The sequence below is a fragment of the Setaria viridis genome, chromosome 2 (genome assembly GCF_005286985.2).
Source record: "Setaria viridis chromosome 2, Setaria_viridis_v4.0, whole genome shotgun sequence".
Lineage (NCBI taxonomy): Eukaryota > Viridiplantae > Streptophyta > Magnoliopsida > Poales > Poaceae > Setaria > Setaria viridis.
Genome location: NC_048264.2, coordinates 2,139,504 through 2,157,677, shown reverse-complemented (window position 1 = coordinate 2,157,677; position 18,174 = coordinate 2,139,504). Strand labels below are relative to the sequence as shown.

The 18,174-nt window shown below is 42.8% G+C and overlaps 1 protein-coding gene across 1 annotated transcript; it reads right to left on the bottom strand.

Annotated features, from left to right (window-relative positions):
- Positions 1-14,008: 14,008 nt before the first annotated feature.
- LOC117844601 (RNA-binding protein 1) lies at positions 14,009-17,727 on the bottom strand. Its single transcript, XM_034725325.2, has 3 exons — positions 17,351-17,727; positions 16,082-16,952; positions 14,009-14,301 (listed from the first exon to the last, which is right to left on the bottom strand). Exons 1-2 carry the CDS (start codon positions 17,633-17,635, stop codon positions 16,089-16,091), a joined length of 1,149 nt encoding a protein of 382 aa, XP_034581216.1. The 5' UTR covers positions 17,636-17,727; the 3' UTR covers positions 14,009-14,301; positions 16,082-16,088.
- Between the last annotated feature and the right edge of the window lie 447 nt (positions 17,728-18,174).

Sequence of the window (18,174 nt, the reverse complement as noted above, 5' to 3'; positions counted from 1 at the left end):
TTTCTAGAATTTTTCTCTTTTTTTAGAGTGACCACCTAGTATACTAACCTAGGATACTAGGTGGCTTCACTGAAGGCTTCAAAAGGACCTTAAGATTAAATTTGTCACAAAAATATTACAATCTTTAGATATAGTTTAAAAAAAATTAAAGGCAGCTATCAACATTGCCTATGGAAGACTATATGGATGTCTAAAACATCAAACATTATCCTAAAAAATATCTGATACATCAGTACTGAAGGAGTATACGTACGTTCTTCCTTTTTTCTTCAAAAGCGAAAGATGAAAGGAATATGCTGGTTCGCATCACCACCTTTGTCGCCATTATAGTGTTGCTGTGTATAGTAGTAGGATGTAGGTATTTAGTAGAGCCACTTTTGTTGTACAAGGCAAAATACTCACTGCACAAGCAGTCACTTCTCAACAGTTGTGGCACTGTGTGCAGGGCCTCCTCAATGCCAGCAATCCAACCAAGTGATCTGGTGAGCTCAGGCCTCAGGATCCAATTCAAAGCATCCTGCTCGACTTTCTTTTTCTGAAAAAAGCAATCCATGTCTCTAGCTACATGTGTGAAATTTATACCTGTACAGGTCTCTTGCTAGGCCCTGCAGCTGCTGCTCTCTCTCTACACTTCTTACCAGGGTACCTGCCTACAACTAACTACAGTATACTGTATACAGAGAGAGAGAGAGAGAGATGAGAGAGAGAGAGGCAATGGCATGATGTGAGATAGAGTCAACTGTTCCTTGATGTCGATCTTTCATGGCAGCAGTGCAAGTAGAAGATCATTCATGCATGTTCACGTACACAGAGGCGTATAAATACAACGGGCAATTCATGATCATATACAGTGGTATACGTACAACCAACCCACTTCTATACCTGACACATTGAAAGCATCGGATCTTGTATAGTTGTCTCTTTTTTATTTCGGGAGGATTGTATAGTTGTCTCCACTACTCCACACACATTTATAGCTTGCATGTGTACCAATGCATCCTGCACATACGTACAAACAGATGGATATACTGCAGTTACAGTGTCACTTGCACAGAGGAGCTGTTTCAGTACACATAAATCTTGGCTTGGTACACACTACGTATTCCTGGCTTCAAAACTGTAAATTCTATTGGTTTTATGTGTTTCTCTAACTAGCCCTTGACTTTTGTATGTGCTCCCATAATTGTGCATATACCATTCTGTCCTCTACTTGCTGCACTTAAAGACACACAAGTAAAATAATAACAATACAGTGTATTTTCTTTTTCGTTTTTGCAACATAAAGAACCTTCTTGGCCCATCTACCAATTCATGATGGTACATGTACACCAACACCAAGCATTGATACAGTGACATTACAGTATTATAGAGAGTCTAGTCATGCATATAGGAATACAAATTTGCGGCCGGTCTTGTGAGAGGTATGCTTGTATTGGAGTGAAGTGCAGTGTATGGTTCAAAAAAGAGAGTGTAGTGTGTTGATGCACCTTGGACCTTGCAAACCATGCAAGCAGCTGCAGTTCTCATGAATACTGCTAGCTTGGAGGGAGCTGATAGATTCTAGATAGATTGTTTTCTCTTGAATTTTGGGTAGTCAACAGCTGCAGACAAAAAAGAGAGATGTCGGTCAATAGCATGTTCTCATGAATGATGCAGGGAAGAAGGGGCCAGAGGAAGGAGAGAGAAAGAGGAGAGATAGATGAAAGGCTGTTGCTAATTGGGAGGTACCAGTACTATTTCACCATCCCCTTTAAGCATGCTTGGCTACTTCCTGGCAGGTGGCCAGTCTCGGCTGGCCCCCAGCAGCAGCTCCCCTTGGACTTTTGCCATGGCTGAGGGGCTGAGGGCAGAGCCCCAGCCCCAAATCAAGAGGAACAATGGCTGCAATCTTTTTTTGATGAAACATTGGCTGCATATATGGTATGATGCTCTTGGGATGCATGCATGGAGATGGGCTCCTTTTTCCCAAAGAGCTTGGTGTTGCTGTGGAAAAGTGTCTATTTTGTTGTTTTGTTTCTTCAGTTTTGTCAAAAAGGGGGACTTGAGAGCATGCATGGCCTAACAAATCCTACTTTCCCTTTTTTATATATTTTTTAATAAGTTTGAGCTTGAGCTGGCTGAAGTACCCTAGTTAAGACTTTAAGCAATGTCCAGTATAATTGCATATGCAGGGGGGGACATCCTAAGACAGATATTCTATCGCATATGATTACGTAAGGAGGCCTCTAGCTAGGTAGAATAATAAGTACTTCAGAGGCTAAACCCTGAAGATTCTCCATGAGAATCTCTCTTGGACCATTGTTTGTGGCAACCCACCCAAATGCATATAGGGTTTGGCATTGTCTGCAACAACATTTGTACTACCATAATCCCCCCCTAAACGATATGCATGGGCCATTTTGACTCACAGATGCAAAATAGGGAGGAACTATATGAATCCAACCATGTTGGCGTATCAACTGCATGTATGATCCTGAAACCCCCAGCCACACAATGCAACTATGCAAGTCCTGCTCCAAGCAGCAACACACACAACACCCATCACCTGACTCAAGTGTCAGGATGTCACAAAGGATCCAAGATTGGTGCAATAATGAAAAGGAAACTAGGGATCCACTCCATGCACCCATATCATGACTCAACTTTGATTAAGGTAATGATGGCAAATGGCCAGCAGCTACAGCCCATGCATGCACTTTTCCCTCCATTCCTCTTGGGGGTGGTCTCTCTTGCTCTTGGGAACAAGTGAAGGTGAACAGAAGCACATGTACACATCACATTCAGGTCTGAACCCAACCACCACACCCCCACAGATAATATATGGCCAATGCATGACCATTGAAAGGGAAAGCAACCAAGATACCTCTGAGTATTGGGATGGTAGCAGCAGCACACAGCAAGCTCCAAAAGAGTGCCACTCTTTTCCCCCATGCTCCAGTCCCTTTCATGCAGGGGATGCAGTGCAGGGGGGCTTAAAGAAACTTTGCAGTTTTGATTTATTCCCTTGCATTTATGCACAGGGCAGGCCTGCAGACTACCATCTGTATGGGCATTTGGACTTGAAGAGGGTTTAGAATACTTCTTCTACTTTTTTTTTGTTAATGCTGCCATATGTTAAGGATGACATGTCGTTGTAGAATGTGGTACACAAGGTCCATATATGTTCCTTCGTATGCAGCCTAAAACCGGCCAGGTTTCCCAGGAATTTGGTCAAAAGTCCCCTTGTAAAAGAGATGGATTTTCTCAGTTGGTCAAGGTGTACCCACTGAGTCACTTGTCCAAATTTTACTATACGTTCAGTAGAACGTGTGCAGTGTTAAAAGTTAAACTTCTAAGACTTTCAACACGGTGACAATTACATGTACTGCATCAAAGGCACCTCTATATCACTAAATTGGGATGATAAGCCTTTTAAATATAAACTTAATTCATCTGAGCTCACAAAGCCATGCCTTGTAGACTATGTAAAACGACACGTAAAATCCGACCGCAGGCAATTAATCACCTAAGAGTACCAAAAGTGTAAAATGAAAACTTTTTTAGATCAATGAAGTAAAATTTAAAAGTTGAGCAAAAAAAGATTGCATTGAGTTTTAGGTGCTGGACCATGCATGAAGTAGGGACATCACATATGGATATCATAGATAGACCGTCATAAATTAAACAACAGTGCATGTAATCCGAATAGAGACAGGATATGGACGACAGTGAACTACAAAAGCGAGACATGCAGGTACGTAGACAAGCCCTATAGCTCCATACATTCGTCTAATAATAAAAAAAACTGAAAGAAATCCCGGCGAAAAGGACTATCTCTATGCATGTGTCTGACTTTCTTAGGACTTGGGTGCAATAATATGCGCGCCTTTGTGTCACGTAGTAGATTGCCATGCATATGCATGTGTATAGCCATGGCCCCACACGCCATCACATGTGATGAGACAATTCGTGCATGAGGAGGTATCTCTCTCTCCATCATGTACACCTAAAGGCACATTTACATTCCATCATGTGAGTGGAATTTAAAATAGTTGAAAGTGGGTGGTATGTAGGAGAAATATTCTAATATGCAAAACATCAAGTCATACATGGAAAAAAATGATTGTTTGGTGATATATGTAGGTCATGTTTGCAAAAGAAGGATCAAAGAACAGGGTTTTGCAACAGCTTCTAAGCATGATGTGATTGAAAGAAGAAGAAGAAGCTGTTTTCCAACTATTTCTCTGAAAAGTCCATATGCTGCGGCACAAGCAGAGATCCTATGCCAAACTAGGGCGCTTATTAATTACATTAGGAGGTATTACTTGGCTGAGAGCCATAATTATAACTTGCAAAAAGTTTCTAGCTAGGTGCAGATAGATCATATTGTGTCACACTTTCTAAATTGTCCATTGTAGAGGCACAACTTGAGTTTATACTATTTAAAAACGAGTCATTGGTTCAGTGTGGCAGCACTTTAGTTACCTCCTTAGATAAGAAATATAAGTCCATTTAGGATCGTTGTTGAGTGAAATTTTTAGCTTTGGCCATCAATATATTTAGTTTAAACATTGGTTGGTAATAACAAAAGACTGACGCCGCTGTATACTAGATTCATCATGAAAATAAAAATACTTACATCATACATAATTCTTCCTATTTACGATAATAGTCAAAGTGTCATGCTGTCGATGACCTAGGAAACTTAAAACGACTATAGGGGTTTAGCCCCAACCATATTTGATGGCTTAATATCTGTGCAAATTGGGATTTGAACCATGGTTGCTAGCTCCACTCTATAATGAGCTAGCCAACCAAGCTAGAGCTAGGGATGGATTCAGATGGGATACGTATGGAATCGAATTCGGATAGTACTATTTACCACATTTTAATTCAAATTCAAATACGAATAAGAATAGTTCGAATTCGCATTCGCATTCGGATACTTGCTCGCTTTATAGCATATCATCATAACGAGTATCAATTTTGCTTTATTGATGTTTTTTATAATTGATCAAAAATCATGTTACAAGTAGGGAGTTGTCAGATTCAGTGACCGGCAGTCCACCAAGGGGTTACCGAGGTGGTAGATTTGTAGGCGGGGGAGATCGTGAGACCAAGAACTCGAACGGCAACACAGGGGCGCAAGGTTTAGATAGGTTCAGGCCTCCGGAGAGTAATACCCTACATCCTATGTTCTGGTTGATTGTATTGTTCGTATGGTTTGCGGAGAGTTGAGATGTCCTCGGGAGGCGTCCCTGGCCACCTTATATAGGCTGATGATCTAGGGTTACAATCGGATAGGATCTAATCCTAGTCGGTTGTTACATGGAAAGCAATCTGAGTCGGTTTACAACAAGTATCCCATGATAGCTGGGCAGAATCCATTCGTCTGGCCTCCGGACTTGTGCTCCACGTATCTTTATACCTTGGCCCGCACGGCGTGTTTGGGCGAGCCCGCCTGTCAGGACCGTCCATCGATAGGGACCCGTGGGTACCCTTATCCCTCGGGAGTAAATTGTGAGCATAGTACATAATAGATATCTTATTAAAAATAAAATATTTATTAATACATATTAAATATATCAAAATAAATATAAAAATAAATATTTTCATAAATATATATCATTTAATAATAAAAATAAGTTCATTAATACATGTAAATATGATTTATCCATTTAAATAAATAATATAATGTATTTAAATTATATGATTAGTCATATTAAAATTAATTAAACTTTATCATTATATATCACTAGTAATATTAGGTTAACATAATTAGTCATGTCATATAGATAATTTTTTAATAGTTTAATGGTGTAAGTAATTATTTTATTAGCAATATTAAAATTAACATCGTTTGTAATTAGTATTTAGTAATATAAATAATTTTTAGATGGCTTCGTTGGCTACTTTATTCTTTGCAAATGCGGATAATGTCGGATATTTCATATTTTTGTCGAATCTGGAACCGGATAGAGAAAAATATTGAAAATCGAATCCGGATACATCCATTTGACATCCACATTAAAAACGAATACGAATACAGATATCCATATTAGCATTTTTAGCGGATACGAATTCGGCCAGATGTACAAATCCATCCCTAGCTAGACCCCATTTGCATGTCCTAGGAAACTTATTTTTTCTGACGAAATAAAGTAAGTAGCAGAGATTCTCTCCGCACTCTCTGTAGGCTAATCACTGCATCTTGCGTAGCTCTTACTGGAACCAGCTTCTCAGTAGGTGCATGTTAGGATTTGAGCCATCATGGTCGCTTGACCAGGCATCCAGCCGCCAGTTGATTTTGCCTAAACTCTGTCTGGTTCGTTCAAAGCTCTGTTTTTTCCTAATAAAAAACATGAAGTAGTCTAATCGCATGATCAAGATGTAAACCTGAACTGCGAGTTCTTCATATCATGATTGATCCAAGTGCCAGACAGTGAGGCAGCATGTGATCTGGTCAGTTAGTTTACTCTATTCCCGATTGATTCGTACACACTCTTCATTATATTGTTAAGCTCTGCATGCTGCGTACATTATTTGGGAAGCTGCATTTTTTATACTAATAAACAGAACAACTCTCTCTTTTTAAACGAGTTAATTAAAGCAGCATCAATGACTGTGCAGGCTAGGCAGGAGCTTTTTCTGGTTTGGCAAGCATGAGAGACTCATCTTTCCGACCTATTAGGCCTCACCTTGTCTCGCTTTTGGAACGCATTTTGCAGCATTCCCTCTTCAGCGTTCAATTGTAAGACAAAGAAACCATTCATAACCTTTTCCTCACGCTGCTAGAATGGATAGATGCAGCTACACCTAAGCTAGTCACGTTCACACACTGTCGTCGTCCTTCCAAAGGACGCTGGTCTTATCTAGTTGGAACTTTAGAGGAAATTGTTGACTGTTGTGAAACTTACACAACATAATTTTATACTCAACACAAGAGTACTAAATGTTGTTACCAAAAGTTACTTATGAGTGACCCACAAATTCATTTATAACTTTCCCAGTGGTATAGTACAAATTAAAATGTATTCTTCCTAACAATTATTTTTAGCAAAAAAACCAATAATATAGTTGCCAAAAAAAACTCATTTCCTACGGCGGTTCTATTTTATACACTTTATCAAAGATTTTAATTAGAAACCTCTCATAAAATAATCAGAAAACCATTGGCCACTTGCAATTTTGCAAACAAAAACCATTTGAAACTTTGTTTATTATTGCCAACCAAAAGACAAACGCAAAGCGAGAAACATTCGGCCACTAAGAGGTGCCCAGATCGATCACGAGGAGAGCTAGCAGATATAGCTGTAGGGTTGAGGCTCAGAATGCTGCTGAACAGTTGAGCACCTGCAAAAATGAGCAAGCAATGGATCAGGTAAAACAAAAGAAAAACACATTCGTACCCAGAAAAAAAATTAAGCGCTGTGTGATCTCCTTTTGCCTCTATTGCTCAACAGTCATAGCTGTGGTTTCATACATGCATTCCATATATGGCCTGACATAGGCAAAAGAGCAAAAGCTACATAAGCCAGTCGACCACTAGAAACCACACCCAGATAGGCTCCGGCTGGCAATGACAATTGAAAATAAAAACTTACTGTACCTAAACTCTGGCAGATTCCAAATGTACTGTGAACTCTGTTTCTTATAATTTGCTATCTTGTTAATTTTCGATCCTTCATGCAACAGTCTAATAGTGTGATGCATGGCTATATAAGTTTAGGTTTAGGTTTTTCCAAAGTAAAACATTTTTAACTTTGACCAACAATATCTCAAAAATAATTGATTTAAAATAGAAAAGATTAAATATTATAATAGTTGATTTCGTGCTTAAATCTACCAACATCAATTTTTTATGTTAATAGTCTCTATAATTATTTCGCTATTTGTGATCAAAATTGAAAAGGTTTGACTTTAAAAAGTCTAATTGTAGCTATATTTTGGGATAGAGGTAGTAGTAATTAATTATATTGGGAAATAGAAGAGTTAGCAATTTAGAGGTTTAGGTGCAATGTCAAAACTGAATTGCACAGAAGTTCACTCGACCACCATTTATGATATGAACGGAATAAAAGGTAGATGATGCCTACTACTAAGCCGATTTGCGTAAATGAGAAAACCATAGTTTCCTACCCTTGTTCAACCCTAAGGATTTACGTGGTGATGACAGCTAAGTAAATAAGTGTATCTATTATTTGAATTGTACACTGTTTGATGCATGCAACTAAATATACAGAGTGGCCACGTAAACATACAGAGTGACCACCGAACTCAAGAGAGAGGCGAACTTAGAGAAAAACAAATGTGGAGAACCTAGGCAGCTGATAATCTAAAAGATATGGGAAGAAAGTGAGTCTTGGTTGTGGCCTCTATCATCAGAAGATTAATCTAAATGAAGAAACATTACAATGATATTAGGATACAATTAACAGTAAACAGTGCATTAGAAGTGAGTAGTAGCTGCCTGTACTTTAAAGGAGGGTGACATATATGGGCGGTCGGCTTTTTGGGATGAGCCCTAGCAATAGGCTACAAACAGCTGCATGCATGGTTTCCTCTGTAATCACAGTACCAGTGCGTGCTGTGTCGTTGCTGTGGCCGCATTTAAAGATGGGTGTGGCACCGAGCCTGCCCCTGCCAGGAACCCTGTGGTTTTCATTGTCCCTTCACCAGTGGATGGATGGGTTGGGTGGCGCACAAGATCCAAACAAAATCTAAGCTAGATTCATCTCTCTCTCTCTCTCTCTCTCTCTCTCTCTCTCTCTCTCTCTCTCTCTCTCTCTCTCTCTCTCTCTCTCTCTCTCATGTGTGCGTGTAGGGACATTGATATACTACACTAAGCTTGGAGCTTGCTAGGGTTGTGTACGTACGTAGGTCAGGGAAGCACGCAACCAAAGCACGCAGTGTGGGTCGTACGTGCTGGCCAAAGAGAAGTGTACCGAAAGAAGGCTTCGATAGCTACTATACGTGACTGCAAAACAGCTGTTGGAAAATGTTGCTTGCCCTACGTACGCCCTCCTCTCTCTCTCTCTCTCTCTCTCTCTCTCTCTCTCTCTCTCTCTCTCTCTCTGATCGTGATCTCTTTATGTCTCATGTCAGGCGACCACATTGAAAACTTGCACAAGAACAGGGAACTGATCAGCACGTACGATATTAAATTCGTGTCATATACTATGTATGCGACATACTACATGGATCAACTAACGTACTCGATCGATACACACTAAATAAGCCGTATACAGCCACTGTGCCGGGCTGTCTGAAAATGTCTGATCGGATCACCAGAGAATCAACAGACCGGCTGGGCGGTGGCAACGGAAAACTGAATGAGCTGAGAGCTCGCTGCGACCTCTGGCGTGTTCGTTTGCTGAACCAGTGGCGAGCAAGCTGATGAGTGGTCGCCATCTCGGTGTCCAACGGTGTCCTCTGTACATTTGGTTGGGTACACGCTTCTTCAGATCACACACACACAAATGCATGCTATACAGGCTACATGCTGCGTGCATCTGCAGCTTCTGCCCGTGCACGGCCATCTGCTGATCATAGAGAGCTCATCAGTCATCAGATTCGTGCTCATGCGTGAATAATTATTTGTTTATGCATGATGCATGCATGTGTGGCATGTATATATGCAATTGGGGCCTTGCATTGCCTGAGACAATCAGAGATTCAGAGGTGTAGTAGTTGCAGGTAGCAGCAGCTCGCCACAGGTCCATCAGTAGTGAATTATTTGCGCATATCTGCATGTGGTCCATGTATGTGTGTGTGCATCCAGACAGGCAGGCAGGGAGACAGAGAGGCTATAAGGAATGAATAAAAGACTCCAATTCAATTCGTGGGAGCGCCTGGTACGTGCGTCCTCTCTCATGCATCTTCACTTCCAGGGAAATCACCAATCCATCGCTGCCTCAGTCATTAGCAAGCTAACAATGTAATAAACCATGGATGAGGACCACATGTATGTTGTGCTGCAGCAGCAGCAGCTTTTTTTTTGGATCAGCTAAGGCAGCAGTGCATATGTAGTAGCTTAATACTATTAATTCTTTCGATTAGAAATATAAGTTCATGTAGATTTTCTCAAAGACAATTTTTTTTAGGATCAACTGAGGCAGTGCATAAGATTGCCATTACTAGATCCATGATGAAAAATATACTATCATAATACAGAGCTATTTTCCTTTAAGACAACTTTTTATAGATATTGTTAGTGGAAGTATCACCTTGTTGACTATGGACTTATATTCAGGGGCGGATCTGCAGCACCCCCTTGGGCGATGTACGTCCACGTAGAATTAGATTTTCAATCCTTAACTTTTGCACATAAAACATAAGATTAGCTTAATCATAAGGGTATCAGCACCCCCTTTGAGCACAATCTGGCTCCGCCCCTGCTTATATTTGTGATCACGGAAAATACTTATTATACTGTTAGGCCTACACCAAAAATAAGAGTTCATGGAAGAACAATGTAAGTAGCCAATGACAGAAGATAACGATGATCAACGACTAAACAATCAAAGAAGCTTGATAGACGATGGACAGTACGTGCAGGAAGTGTCACCCCATGAGGGGGACGAGGAGGCAACGCATGACAAGCTAGCTAGAGATTGATGGAGCACGCACGTAGAGTAGCGAGCTAGCTCTAGCTGCTAGCCAGTGTACGTACGTCCAGGTGGCAGCATCCTAGTGGCTGGCGCTACTGGACATGCAATGCAAGGGGATGGTGTTATCTTTAGCTGCTAGGGCGGTTAAGCATATATAAATGGGCACGCCTAAGAACCCTAATTCTGGCAAAAAAAGACGATGGATCCGTCTCATCTGAGCATCTATCTGATCACCATCTGCATCGTCGTCGGTAGGAGGGAGATCGAGGAGAGCAAAACGGCATGTGGTGCGTGGGGTTCACTGTCCCGCTGCTCCTCTTCTTGCAAAGCTGGGATCATCGACACACACAAACACACTAAACCAGCTGCAGGCCTGCACTGTGCAATGCATGCCTCCACATTCCCCACTCTGATAAAAGATGGCAGCACCAGCCCAGCCCAGCCATCAGAGGCTCCAGAGAGAGAAAGAGAGAGAGATGAATGCAGAATGCAAAAGTGGTAGAGAGAGAGGCCTGCTTTAGGGGCCCCACCCATGGCTGCAGCCTGCATGCAAGGCTGAAGAAAATAACTCACTTTGTTTCCTTATGCTACCACCTCTTTTGTTAATCTGATTTGCTACTAATTTCTCTCTCCTCTTGCAGTATCTTGCGTAAGAGAATGAGAGGTAATAAGGAAGAAAAGGCAGCCAGGAAGTCGGCATGGAATGGCCTACCGCTGGATACAGATGACAAGCTAGTTCCCATGCCACTAGGCCTTGTTCATTCTCTGCACCCCGGAAAGCACTCTCAACCGAGGATAACAACCCCACAAAAAATTCTTGCGTCAAATATTCCATCCACATAAAGCTGCCCGGTCGATTTGATGGCAGTTCTTCCATTCTGCCTATCATTTTATGCATGGCCATTTGCTGTCTTAAAGTTAAATTAGCCGTGCATCATCTACATATGTGGATGACTGAACCAGCAGGCATTGTAAAACACAGAAACACTTGCAGAGTTACAGTTCCTGCAGCTACCATGCATCAAGTGTTTATACCATTTACTTATTTCAATGAAAACAGATATATTGGTAGTGGGACTGCATCACATGGTCAAATGGAATTCAAATGTCAAAAAGAAACAGGAGCAACCCAAGTTGTTCAGAAATTTGTACTGAGCACTGCAAGAAAGAGGAGAGGGCCGGGGGAAAGAGAAAAATAACAGTGCCTGAAGCTGCCAAGGAGAAACAGTAGGTTGCCTTGTACATTTGTCAATTAATTGCTAGCAGACTGTGCACCAGAGTTTCTAGCTGAGGACAAAACCTGTGTATATATACTGCTCAAAAGATGCTGCTGCTGCTGATGGTGATAAGAGTGGCAGGCCACCACTACTGTTATGCATCTATGCATGCATGGGACACATGATATTTCGCTGGAAAATGTAGCAGGCATGGCTCATTCGATGACCATCCTATAGCTGATACCAGTTTATTTTTATTACACAATCTGAAACCAGGAGAGAACTGGTCTCCACCAACCTGAGCCTTCTCCTATGATGAGTCCTTATCTTCAGCAGTGAGAAACTTATCCTATCTATATATTATATATGTAAACCTTGACTGATGATTTGTTTGTATATATATTTATATATAACAATTACTTGGATAAAGTTTTTAACTCTACAGCCTGCAAAAAGTAAATAAAGTTTGCTAAAGAGAGAAGCGGCCCTGTAAATATCATGATTTCCATCAATACCATGCTCCAGCAGGGGTACTGACCGTATTGCCGGTATCTTTAATCTGTAATAAGAGCTTTTCAGAAAAAGCAAAATTCGTGATGAAAAATTGTTGATAGCTAAAGTTCCATGCTCTGGTAAGAGTAGACTTTCATTTATGCTCTGACAAATGCTGATGCCTGCTGAAATCTTTGAGGACCATCCCCTTCAGGATTTCCAATGATACACACAAAGGTTCTTTGACCGTGGGGATTTGAGGTCCAGTAATAAACCTGATGAGAAATAGTAATCCCCTACTTTGTGCTAGGTATTTGACAGTTATGCTGCATGCTTATTTCTGCTAATATAGGCTGGTCTGCTATACTTCAGGAATGAACCCATGGTACTACTAAAAACAGAGTCAGCACAACTTTCTTGCATTCTCAAAATGCACAAAAGGGTTGGTGTTAGTACATAGTAAACACCCATTGCCTAAGCTAACGCTGCACTTTGTTTGCTCTCCAGAAAGCAAAGGCAAGCACATTTGCTATTGCTCCGAAACCCTACACCTTCTGCAAAAAGACCTCATGGGGCTGCCCTGCATCTGCATGGAGAGAGCATGCAAAACAAAACATTGCCCCTCCCTCCCCTGCATCTTTTTCCTACAAAACTTACCCTACCAAACTGGACATCAAAAGAAGAGGGAATATTAACCTTTGGAGTGATGATAGACACACCAGAGGTGTGAGGAGAGGAGGGGAGGGGCTTGTGGGCATGTGGCCATCATCCCCTGTTTGCAGCTTGTGTCCAAGCTGCCCTGCCTGCCTCCTCCAAAGAAGCTTCACCTCTGCAAGAAAACCACTAGGCATGCCCCCAAAAGAAAAGAAAAAAAAAAGAACAGTGTGCGTGGGCTGCTGGCTAGTGACCAAAAGGGAGTCTCCAAAGTTGCAATCAATCAGAATCAAGTTGTGTGGCACACACTAAATATCATGGTGTCACCTCAACAAGGCAACACCCATGCAAGCCATTATAGTGTCAAACATCTATCAAGCATCCCTCACATCATCCTTTCAATCTTAAAGCATCCATCCATCATCCATCTAATCCTACCCTACCCTATATATTCACCATGGGGTATGTCCATGCCATGGCATGGTATGATAGGATAGGAAGTTGCTGTGATGAAGACAGAAGACCTGGCCTGGACACTGGCCAGGCCTTGGGCTTCTTCAATTCCATGGAGTATACGCATGACGAGAGAGGGCTGAGGCGACAAGAATGACAAGGGGTCATTCCTCACACTCCCCTGGTTGGCTTGTGGGTGTACATCTTTTGCTTGTGGCATTCTTCTGTGGGCCTTCACATGCCAACAGCACCCCTACTACCACACTAGAGGAGCTGCTGCCTCTGCTGCAAACTACCTGTAGCAGCAAGTACCCTTGTCACCCTCCTCCTCAGCTTCCCCTACCAGCCTTCAGTCCCTCACTCTTGCACATCAAACAAACAATACCAGCCTTCAGTCCCTACTCTTTGCACATCAAACAAACAAGTGAAAGGCGTGCAGGAAGACCCCCTCTTTTACACATCTGGAACTTCAGTGCTTCTATTTACTGGGTATCCTGCAGATATATGCACGTGTAAAATCGATTGGATTCGGCGATTCCATTTGCTCGCCAGCAAACAACTTAGTATGAACAAAGCTCATTTCACCAAAACTCGTAGCAGACAAAAACAAACAGGATTGCACAGGCAATTAGGGTTGAATAGTATGATCCAGATACATTAAACGACGAAAGAATTTAAACATTGGTACAAGAGAGAGGGGGGTGAGGTCAACAGCCAGCAACTTGCGTGCTTTCAGTTTACAGGCAGGCAGCAGTAGAAAGAAAAGGGATGGAGGGTAAGTTGAAGAATTCCAATGATATACTTGTCAACCAAAGAATCTCAGCTCAAAGTCTTCACAGTTGCGGGTTCCCAAACAATTGTTGTACTCCAGTGTCATCAATGTAGAAGTAATAGTCCTGACTCACATAAGAAGACCGGTTAGTAAAGTTATTTAAGAGCATCCAACATTAGAAGATTTGAAATCTAATTCATCAAAACCAAATCTACAAAAGGATGCAGTGAGTTGTGCTCATTAACAAGGGTGACATTTTAGAATAATGGATGCATGGAGAAGACCAGATGAAATGCCCAAGCTAATGCGTTACATCAGGGATTTGAATTCAAGTTTCATTAAAACCGAAAAGGGTAAATGAATCCCTGATGAACCACAGTGTGTAGTAGATTATAGTAAACAAAACAAACCATGACAAGACAACCGCAGGCACGCACAATATATTAAATGGAAATCAACCAATAGAGTGAAGCTGGCATGTGGGCCCTAGGGCCACATGTCAGAAACTCATTGGTCATATGTCACTTCATCAAATCAGCTATCTTTCCAGTGTCACTGAGTAAAAACGAAATGAGCAAACATTTTTTTAATAGTTATACCTGCAGTTCAAAGGCAATCCAAAAGAATTTTTTGTAATGGCAATGAAACAAACAGATAGTATGGCAATCCAAAAATCAGTTGGTGAACTAAAATTCATTGAATGACAATAAACATAAATTGGCATTCCTGCAGATTTTTGCATCTTCAAGCACACAGTTTCAGTAACAGGCACTTAAATATTTGTGTTGTTCTAAGGTTCTCTCGACAATGATTAGTCCAGATAAGAAATGAAATTCTAAAGAGATGAATGCACAAAACTAAATTCTCTTGTTGATAAACTTGGCAAAGCTATCCATACAGCTGTACAATGGAACTAATGCAGTGCGTTCAAGCTTCTAGCCTTACATAGTTATGTATTACTGTGCACCAGCAAAATTCTGCCTATCTAGAGAAACATTCAGATCCCAAAAAGAAATAGAACTGTAGATCAGGCAACTTGCAACAGGACCATATTTTTGCAAAACAAAGTACCACAGAACCGCCTATTAACACCTTTATTTCATCAGTCACATGCTCAGTGCATCAGTCCAATATATCTAAAATCTGGTTCAGTTATATAATCAGAATTGACCTCCATGTCGAACTAGTGTACCCTCAGTACTAAGAACTACTATCCAATCACATTTGTAGGTGTCTATAGAAGTGGAATACTCATACCTCACTGAATGTATCAAATGGGGAAACAAACCATTCTGCTTTGCTTCCATGCACTTTAAGGATTTACAGGACTCAGATTAAAAAAAAAAGTATGATGCATAAACTGGGCATTCCATCTGTTTCAAGACACCTTGAATCCATCATCCCACATTCATTCCATCTATAAGCCATGTCATGAAGGAATTTTGCGAATTGATACACCTATTTAACTGCTGTGCCAACTGCCAACAAATCTCTTAAATATTGAAAATAAACACTAATCAATGACCGTTTCGTTATCCCTAACTGAATAAATAGCATTTAGTGTAATATACACTAACCATTTAGGGTGACCGGATAATTTGTTAGAATTCACCATGTCAATAATTATTGAATAATGTAGATTCTTAAAAACATCTCTGAAGATAGCAGAATCAGGATAACCAACCCAGTTTCACTTAACTAATGCAAACTTGCAAAGCTAATTGAAGAAAAGCCATAAAGCAATTAGCAGACTACCCCTGGTTTCAGGGAAAGACTCGTACATCCTATGTTCTATAAGTTTGAAGTCATACATGATGGCATTAGATATAAAATAGGAATGCTGCAGTAACCCTAGCAGTAAAAAAGATACTATTTTAACCAGTAGGGTATCAGGATACACGCACCAGAAAGTCATTGTGAACCTAGCTTCATATGTTCCAACATTGTTGCGACGCTAGCAGTGCTATCAACTTGCTGCATATCTACATTCATTTGATCCTTTTTGTTATCACTTCCACCGTTAATTCCATGCTGAAAAGAAGTAGCTGCACCCCTGTAACCAGCTCTGTATACAAAGTTAAGCCCTGGATACATTTGAGGATAGGTTCCATAGGCCGGAGGACGCCTTGGCATCATGCCAGGAACATTTGCCATCACACCTTGGCTTGGGTATCCACTCCCATAGTGATAGCCTCCCACAGCAAAATAAGGAGCAGGAAAGTAGGGCTGTGCGGGAACAGGTTGTGGCATGTAACCATTGTAAAGGCCATATCTTGCATTGTAAGGTTGGTATGCAGAACCTTCGTAGCCAGCAGGGCCCCTCCCACCAAAGGGCCGTGGACCACGGCCTCGACCATTACGGTAATACTGCTCATCCTTGGGGATAGCAATCTTGGCCTCTACCTTGGTTCCGTTCAAGGTATGAAAGCTTTCCCTCATCACCTTTCCCACTGCTTCCTCCGAATCAAAGGTGACAAAACCAAACCCCCTCGACCGGCTCGTCAAGCTGTCATAAATCACCACAACATCCGTCACAGTGCCAAAAGTCTCAAAGTAAGCCCGGAACTCCTCCTCAGTGATGTTATCCCTCAAACCGCCGATGAAGACCTTCTTTGAATCGTAGGTCACGTTGTTGCCGCTCTCCGCATTACCGTTCCCAGCAGGTGGCTGATTGTCCTGGTGCCCCTGACCCTGGCCATGTTCAGGCTGCTGAGGCTGAGAGTTCTGCTCGCCCTGGTTCCGTGGAGCCCTTGTCCTGGCCCTCTTAACATCCACCTATACAAAAGAACCAAAAATCATGTGTAATTAATGGCACAGTCCACATCAAAGCGGAGACTTTATCAGAGCAAGCCAGTTGGCAGCAAAAGTAAAGCAATTATCTGAAATGGTCAGCCCACATGACACAATTATACGTCAGCCAGGCAGCTACACCTACTAACATCCAACTAATTTTCCAAAGTAAGACCCTGTGTACGAATTGAGCCCCAGATTCAGCAACATGGGGAGCACATGTCACAATCTACCAACGTCGTAAGCAAAACTAGTAAATCCACGCGTAATAGCAGGGACCAAGCTCGGCGCCACGCGCCACGGACCACGGGAACGCGAAATCAAGACCTCTATCTACCAGCGAACCGTACCGAGCGCAGATCGGGGACGAGTTCGGAACTCACCATCCGGCCGCAGATGAAGTGCCTGGGCTTGTCCCCGTCGCCGAGCGCGGCGGCCGCGTCGGCCTCGTCCTCGAACTCGACGAAGCCGAACCCGCGGCCGTGGCCCGTCTCCCTGTCCCGCATCACGATGACGGAGCGCACCTCCCCGTAGCGGGCGAAGTGCTCCCGCAGCTCGCCCTCCTGCGCGCCCGACGGGATGCCGCCCACGAAGAGCTTGCGGCTCTCCCCCGCCGCCCCCTCCTCGCCGGTCGCCGGACCAGAACCGCCCCCCTGCGCCGCCGCCATCGCCGACGAAGAAGGAGCGCTAGGGTTTTGGAGAGCAGAGGGAGAGGGGGGAAGCGAGAGACAAGGGTGGCTGGTGGCGGCCGCGGACGTGTGCGCGAGCCGAGTTAAATTTGATTTGTTGGGGGGAGGGGTTTAGCGAGGGGATGGACGGCTGGGATCGGGCGGAGCGGGGGCGCGGGCCGTCGGATCTGGGGATTAGGCCGACGGCGACGGGGTGGAGGAGGACTTGGACTTGGACCCCGGTGGTGGACTCGGCGAGTCCTCTGGGTTGGGGTGGAGAAGGAGAGGGACGCGTCCGTTGACCGCGGCGTGCGCGGCCTGGGTCGGCACGCTCCTCGGGTGCGATGACCCGGTGACGTGGTTGCCCCGTTTTTTGACTGGGTCAGTGACTGGTGGGGCCGGGGCGACAGCCAACTGCAGACAGCCTGGAGGCTCTCGGTGGGCTGGATTCCAGGCGGGCTTAATTGCAGGCCCACCTCATCGTTGGAGGCTCTCTCGTTCTTCGGCTGGATTGGATTTCCGACCCACCTCATCATCTG

Coding starts and splice junctions, on each gene's coding strand:
- LOC117844601 (XM_034725325.2), bottom strand. CDS start 17,635: ATGGCGGCGGCGCAGGGGGGCGGTTCTGGTCCGGCGACCGGCGAGGAG. Junction 16,953..17,350: donor ACTTCATCTGCGGCCGGATG/GTGAGTTCCGAA, acceptor TCTTTTGTATAG/GTGGATGTTAAGAGGGCCAG.